At 43.7% G+C, this 8,295-nt stretch overlaps 2 protein-coding genes across 2 annotated transcripts; both read right to left on the minus strand.

Moving 5' to 3' along the window:
- Window positions 1-219: 219 nt before the first annotated feature.
- On the minus strand, window positions 220-1,092 carry PHALS_14662 (uncharacterized protein). The gene has a single exon (XM_036407548.1). It carries the CDS (start codon window positions 633-635, stop codon window positions 339-341), a length of 297 nt encoding a protein of 98 aa, XP_036263242.1. The 5' UTR covers window positions 636-1,092; the 3' UTR covers window positions 220-338.
- Window positions 1,093-1,095: 3 nt separating this feature from the next.
- PHALS_13086 (fact complex subunit ssrp1) lies at window positions 1,096-3,283 on the minus strand (the record flags this gene model as incomplete). The annotated part of the gene is made up of 3 exons (XM_024728771.1): window positions 1,096-1,525; window positions 1,605-1,660; window positions 1,739-3,283. 3 exons carry the CDS (start codon window positions 3,281-3,283, stop codon window positions 1,096-1,098), a joined length of 2,031 nt encoding a protein of 676 aa, XP_024579215.1.
- Window positions 3,284-8,295: the final 5,012 nt, after the last annotated feature.

Genomic DNA, 8,295 nt, shown 5'->3' on the forward strand with positions numbered 1-8,295 from the left:
ATCTCGCCTGCGCTACGTGACAGTAGCAGCAATTGCAAAGGTAGGGGTGCGGGAGCGAATTTTGTTTATGCTGAAGGTATCTCTATCTATCCTGAAATGACAAGCGACTTCATCAAATGAACCACAATTCTTGTGTTACCCACCGTCTGATATGTGCGGAGCTTTCGCCACCTAGGGATCTCCATCTCCTCCCTGGTATCTCTCCGGTATTCTATTTTACTGTGTAATCAGGTATTTCATTTGAGAGATTGTTAGGAAGTAATCTCTGGGATAGGCATCACTAATGACACTTAATTACGATATTTTTGTGAAGAACATCACGTAGAAGCTCGCTCAGACTAAGCACAACTTGGGGCCGACAAAGGTGCCGGGGGCACACAGGCGAAGCTTGTGTGCTGTAGCCGCGGCTTGGTTTTGCCTCGGCATCCTGCAAACAAACCACATTCGGTCAATGAACAGTGGAAATCGTCTTTCACCCTACGATGTGCGCAGACGTGGTAAACTTTAGATTGTTGATTGAGTGACTCGAATCTGAACATGTGGATTTTTTGTAACAAACGCAACTTCGAATCTAAATTTATACGCAGCGCTCGTATTGGAATATTGTGCACGGTTTTCATTTTGCCGATTGACATATTGCTTCGAAGTTGTTTCAGTTCAATCTCATAAACAATACTGAAATAGGTAGTAATATTACCTTCAGAATGTCAGGAGGCAGCTATTTACACCACCCAATATGATCGACATATAATTAGAGAGTTAGCTACTGACATTCGATACATGTAGGCTACGCGGGCATAATTTTTCGGAGACACGTGTCGTGTGTCGTCTCAGGTATAGTCAGATATCGCGCTAAATAATGTAATTTACAGCGGGGCAATCTTTGCCATAGTTAAGCAACGTAAGGAAAGATTCAGCTAAGTGTGAACGCAGGCTGACGTATATCTAGTCATTTCGAGCAGAGTGTGATATGTGGCCTTTAAACGCTTCCAAATGGCAAATTTCAGTCTGAAACGGATCAAGATAGTATCGAAGCTGTTTATCGCAGATACAGAAGGTAAAACTTCCGCTCTACAACCAATTAGAACATCGTATTCAGTCCACTGAACGTCGGTCTACTGGACACTCTCTTCGATACAAAAGCCACCGATTAATACATTGAGCATGAAAAATATGGCCACAGGGAAGCGCTTCCATCAACGCGTCCACTTTAGCCTCTAAACATATGACACACAAGTTTTGACATTCACCATCAGCACATGACGCAATGCTCATTTGACTCTCGATGACACTTGCAGTTTCCTGGTTTCGACAACGCAGATACGCCGCCATTTTAGTTACATTCTGCTCCGCCAATCGTAACTTCCGTGCCAGTAATCCTTGCTTTCCACCCAGTAGCACCCTACTGCAGCTTCCTTGACTGTTCTTTTGCAATGATAGAGCTACAGCGTTTGCAATCTGCTGCGCCAAATTCTCCTTTACTGGGGCCTCAAGCCCGAGCGGTCGACGTCGATGTCGGCGGGTTCTGCCTGACTCCATGGTATTTAGATCAATAGTTTTGAAATTAGCTTTTTAAATCGAATAATAACGGCTAAATTTAACACAAGAAGGGAGAAATATCATGTATTGGATTCTGACGTTTTGACTCAGCTCCAGCGCTCTACTCTTCATCATTCGACTTGCGTTTTTTTGACAATTTATTCACCTTCTTCTTCTTCTTCTTGTCCTTCTTAGAGACCTTGTCACCACCTCCATTTTCTTCCTCGTCGTCTGATCCTTGGCCACTGAGCTCTTCGTCGCTTAAATCACTTAATTCGTCATTGGATGCATCGCCAGGGCCAAAGTCTGAATCTTCTTCGTCTTCATCATCTTCGATCTCACCCTCCTCGGGACCTAACTCCTCCAAATACTCATTAAAGTCACGCTTCTTCGAGCCTGCCTGCGCGCCAGCAGCATGAGACTCCTTTAAGTTTCGTATGCGCAACTTTTTAGACGTCAGAAACTGACTTAATTCCGGAAATTCGCGTCGGTCGATAGCCGAAAAGATGTATTCTCGTGCGGCCTCACCACCTACAGACTTGCAACTAACAAGCAGATCAAAATTTCGACTAGCTGAAGATCCACTTTGGCCAGCGTAACGCTGGAACTCAATGTATTCGATTTCCTCGTAGCGGATAAAGGTTGTGGGCTTGTGGATGAACATGAAAGACTTTTCTAGTGGAAAAAGTACGCCACTCTGTGCTTTGACGGCGCACTTGACAGCACGATCACCGCTATGAGTCTTGAATTTACCTGACGTGTACACCTTTTTTCCAATAATAAATTTGAATAGCGTAGCGACAATTTGAGGCAGCGCGCCAGACATACGTTCATGAATGTTTCCATTGTATTTCTTGATCTCTTCCGATGACATGTTGACGTCAATATGTACGTCGTTCTTGCTTAGTTGTAGCACAAGATGAGGATATCCTTGCTTGCCCTGTCGAATAGGCTCCTCAAGACTAATGACAAAGGCCGTGTTGATACCATTAGGCAGCTCAAGCAGAAAGCAGCGATTGATGTTCGAATACATGATTTTGTAGTCAAATGTCTTACCGTGCATACGCAAGAATGATCCATAAATCTCGACACCGTAACGACCACGAGGAGTGAGAAAGGTACCAATAGTTTCGTCGAGGTCTACAATACTCTTTCCCATGACACTACGGATATTAGCTTTTTCCAGTACTTCCTGACGGAATTCCTCCGCCGACACGACCTCGTCTTCTCCGTCCCCTGGAGGTAGGTAAAGTCTCATCTCGACGAGTGTTTCCTCATCTCCAGCCACAGTGTCATCCTCATGAAATTGCAGCTCCACTTCATGCTTACCGGGAAGTGCACACTGAGAAATTTGCTCAAGCGGCAATTCCATGACACTAGCATTAGCCGTGCGAAAATTAAGGTTCGGACCTTCAAATTTCATGTCGCCCCAATTGCCACCATCTGCTGCTACTTTCTCTTGCTCCAACTCTCGGTCAAAATACCTCTCCACGTGACTTTTTAGCTGTGAAACATCTTCAGCTTTAAGTCCCGTGAAGCGCACATACTTGCCACCTTTCTGGTAGACTTTAAGATGGTGCGTCTTGGGACCCACGGGCGTCCATAGCAGCGTCACAATATCATCTCTTAGCAACTTCTTCTGGCTTTCGGTTGTACGACTGCGCCACAAGAGACCAGATGCCGATAGCACTAGCACACCAGCACTGTGGCCCCAAAACACATTGCTTAACGTCGTATCAGACATTCAATAGTAAGTGGAGCGCTAGCGCTTATCAGTTCCGCAACTTATTAATATAGCTTTAAGCAACGTAGCAACTTTTGTATTTAATAATTTTAAAATGGCATAAAACACCAATTAAATTGTCAAGTGATGCCATAATGAAATGATCACATCGATAGACACGGTTATAGGTAGACGCAAATCAACTTGGGCCATGCCGCTCACTACACTCAAGGATAAATGCTCCCATTATAGATGAAGAGCACATTGTCTCTCACCCCCTTAGATTTTTACTATGCTCTTTTTCGAACACTTACACAAGAAGCTACTTGACGATTGTTCTGGCTATCCGTGAAATTTTGACGTTTTGCGCGGTTGCCATTTCACTCGGTGTTGCTGGCTTGGCTGCACTGTCGGACAAAAGTGCCTAAAGAGCACCTTCCAACAGTAATTGCCATAGATACCACAGATGTCTTAGCCTTATACCGCTCCATGGCATTTGAAGTATTAGTGACTTTGTATGTTTGGTAGTCATCAAAATCAATATTAAAATCAAGAAGGGAATTCATTCCGTTCCTTTTCTATTTTACAGCAATCCAACATCGTTTGCTATTTCGTATGCCCCAGTTCCTGGATTTTCCAATTGCTTGGAATTTGGAGAGAGTCTGCCAGCTACTTGACATCGATACTACATTCTTAAAATATGTTGTTATCAAATTGAAGCTTTACAATGAAATCAATCAAACTCATGGCTGATTGTCGCTGTATATATGATATGAAAAAATATAATCACGATGAGTTTTCAATTCTTTGTTGTCCAGCATTCGTTGAAATTCAAAAATGTCGATTGTTTCTGTGCTTTTCTGTGATTCAATATGGGCTTATAGAAATATCGATCACCAGATTCACATTAGATGCTTTCTTTGAATTCGTCGGCGTTTTTTTCGCAACAAGGTCTCGATTTTTAACTTTTTATCTCTATCGTTGTTTATTATTGTGTACTATAAGATTGTAATGGACGGTGGTTTTGATCATGTTTTGTGGGATGCTCTATGATAGATTCATCAGCCATTATCAAACCATGATCAGTCACGAAGCAGCTATACTCCAAAACCCCTCAACATGTGCAAATGGTGCGTTTTAAGCTACAGACAGCAAAATTAGCAGCTGACTCCGTCGGCAGATACGTGCGCCCAAAGCTCTCCTCTTGGAGATAACGATTTGATGGTTGCGAGTATTTTGTACATCGAGGGCAAAACATGATTAATAACACCGCCGTTTTGGGACGAGCATTACTTTTTATTATTACTTATTGCGTGTTTCGACGACTTCAAGTAGACGTTTTCGATTGTTTCGGTTGGGCTGGAAAACCCAGTCGACACCACCATCTCGGTAATTAACCTTGACACATCCAATGTCTGGATTCGCCCATTCCTTACAATCGCTTGCCAGCTTCATACAAAAAAGCAGCACGACCTCATAGTGCCATTTCTGGTTCAGTCCATGAATGATCGCTCTCATTGCAGATATATCCACATTCTTGTTCCAGTATTTGCACTCACAAAGGAAAATCGCTTTTTTGTGCTCAATCTCCACATCTTGAATGTACACATCACATCTTTCCGCATTGCAAGCTCGAACCAAATGGCCAAATATGCAACCATTGCGATTGTTATCAATAATGAATGGCGGCCACTCTGAACGGGAATATCTGGTGCAAAGAAAATACACTTTTTGACAAGCGTAGAGTTTATTTTCTCGCATACCTTTAAACATCGGCTTCAGACTTCTCACCCGTTTTCTTACTGTGAACGAATACATCGTCAAAGTAACTCAGTGTAAACGCTCTCAATGAACGAAGAAGATTCGTTACCACTCTGTTGGAAGTCGCAAGAGCGTCATTTAAACCTTGTGGCATCACTAAGTATTCCCACAGCATACGACAAACGATCGCACAGAGAATAGCTTTGAACGCTCGACTGAGGATCTGAGCCGAAAGTTTCTTTGGTAATTGCGTGTCTTACGACTTCCGTACAATCGTAATCTAGGACATTGTACAATTGCACGGAACACTCAGGACTACCTTCTCATGCAGACGATGAGACTCCGTAAAGGAGATGACTGTTGTGGATTACTAACTGCAGTTCGTAGTTAATCATTTTTGCGCATTCGTATCTAATAGATACCATCTTTCAGATCGATTGCACTGAAAATAGTACTGCCAGCCTTCCATCAAGAATCATAGTCTTGCGTGGAACAGGAGTCTGGGCAGGTAGATCACCTCGCTCAATTTGTTGATAGTGTAAACGATGCGCCAATCACATGTGGCTTTCTTCAATTAGAAGGTCAGACTACAATGCAAATACTTGCTCACACGCATATGACCAGCCTTCTGTCGCTGCACAAAGAACCCGTCAATTGCAATGGATTGTTCTTTGGCAACGGCCACTGCCGTGTGATACAATACTTCATACCAGGAAGTATGTCAATCTCATTACGAATGCCTCTGTCAGATGGCAATTCGTCCGGTTGTGTCAGCATATTGCTTGACAAGTCCATACACGACTTTGCTCATCAACGGCAAGAAATACAATTCTTTGACTGGTTCTGGTAGATTTTTTTATCTTCACGCGACGGATAACATTGACGTAAGCTTCTTCGTAGCGATGAAAGTGTCAGACAAAGCGCAACTTTGATTGCCCAAGAATTTTTTAAGATGGTTTTGAGAAACCACAACAAGCTTTGATTGATACTGGTGCGTCGAACAACTTTGTTTAAGCTAAAGTTATGACTGGGAATGGATTCGCCTGTCAAATGTGAAAGAAGAAATGACCATTCGTTTAGCGAATGCATTTAAAATGAGGATGCCAAAGCAAGTCATTTGCTTGGCTATGAAACTTGAGGAGTTTCGAGGTAAAGACGAATTTATCTTACTCGGCCTCGATGATAAGTTGGATGGCTTTTTAGGCATGCCATGGTTTAGATGTTATCAGCCTAGCATGACAGGATGATTGTGGAATGCGTCGTCAACAAGTCGCAAAGCACTATTGCGAGCTGTGTGAAGACGACATAAATGGTACGAGCAAATAAATTAGTTGAAGAAGTCACAGATGTCCCAAGTGATAGTGTGGTGTGCGATTGCCCCCCATGTTCAGAGGACAAGCCCAAGAAGACGAAAGTACAGACACCAACTGGAGATGCAGCAAGAAGAATATTGTCTCCTCTTTCATCGACATGGAGGTCACGATCGATGGTTGTATAAAGTACAGTGGAATCAGAGGCAACGGCACAATCCGAGACAAAAATAGGAAGGCCACCAAAAAGACCCCTGAGGTACAAGTTGTGATGATGAAGGGAGTGTTCGAGAACAAGACATTTCAAGCGAGTTTATAAATATTGCGGCCTACTCATAGTGGAAACTGCATGTGCATTATACACGTTGGGGACAGAGTTTTGTGTATCCACAACATCCACAGTACTCTTCTCGGGCCCAGTAGCAGGCCCCGTCCCTACTAGTCGTTCCCGTTTGTTACCGCTGGAAGCGTTCGAATCGACGACCTCTGGGGCTTTATACGAACGATTGTAGAGTGTCTTTGTCGAGTCGGCGCCCTGTGTCAGTTGCCGACTCGACAAAGACACTCTACAATTCCGGGCAATATGACCCGCCTTTCCACAACGGAAACACTTTCCATCGTTGTGAGGACGCTTATTTCCAGAAGTAAAGATGTACGAGATGTCTATTAGCTTTGGACCATCGCATGTACCGGTTGCATGGCGCGCTTGCCTTGGTACGAAGCCATTGATTTTGGCTTGCATGATGCTGAACTCTTCTTGCATCGCATGGTTGATGGCATCACCCAGCGTCTTGAGATACTTACGAAGCAACTGATTCTGAATTGGAGCATCAGCGCCTGCAAATTACGTTACAACTTGCGTTAAAACCTCAATTGGCTCGTCGACAATGCTCTATACCAAGCAGCGAGCACGCTGTGCCTTTGAGTGTAGGTCGTAACGACCTTACAAAGCTTCAAGAAATCGGCACGCACGGAATTCCTATGTGGTGGTTCAATTGCCTTCTTTAGCTCGACTTTGACGTGTTCGTAGCTGGAATAGCAGTTTATAATGGCTAAACGCTTCCCATACGCCCAACATTTTGCACGAATCACAAGGTTTGACATCGTGAAAAACAGTTGCTGCAAGTTCTCGCAGTTGTCTTGCGGTGATTGCTGCATTCAACTTGACAAACACTGTGAGAGAGGCTTGTCCTCACTTCAACGATACAAATCACGCCCAGTTTCCAGAGGCATCGTTCTGTATGAAGAAACAAGGATTGCGAACTGCTTCCTAGATCCAAAATCTCATGATGTATGAAACCAGCTGCAGTGTTCTTCTGGCCATCCGGAGAAGCCATCTGCAGTAAGCTGACTACTGTAGCTTCTCCGAAGACTTGTTGCATCCACTCGAGTGCCAAACACTCATTTTAAGGCAAATGAGGTAATATCACGTTCGTCAACACTTCAGTTTATTGAGTGGAACCCCAGCTCCTTCCATGTCGCTCGGACAAGGATAAGAGTATGAATTGGGCTGATATGCACGACGTGCTCAACAGCCGCATCAGAAAACCAAATCGAGTGTCGCTGAAAAGATCACCCGAAGAGCTAGCAGGTGTAAGTGGGTGCTGTTCACAAACAGTTCCTCAAACACTACACACACTTGCGCGACGAGAAATTGGTGACGTGGAGGGAGAAAGACAGAGGGAAGAAGAGCAATTCAATCCCTTTTAAAATCATTTGCGGCTGAAATAACATGATTCATGGTTCTTAGCTACATGCAAAATACCCCAAGGTCTCCTAGAGGTTTTATTGATAAAACCTTGGCAGCATGATTTATAAACCAGGGCTGTACTGAGGTTAAAACTCAGATCTCACTATTACAAGATCTTGGGTATACGGAGCTTGAACTTCGAAAGCTTGAACTTTGAAAGCTTGAATTTTAAAGTATCCAGTATAAGTGACTGGATTACGCTACCCACTTCT

Source organism: Plasmopara halstedii (genome assembly GCF_900000015.1).
Source record: "Plasmopara halstedii genome assembly, contig: Scaffold_650, whole genome shotgun sequence".
Classification (NCBI taxonomy): domain Eukaryota; phylum Oomycota; class Peronosporomycetes; order Peronosporales; family Peronosporaceae; genus Plasmopara; species Plasmopara halstedii.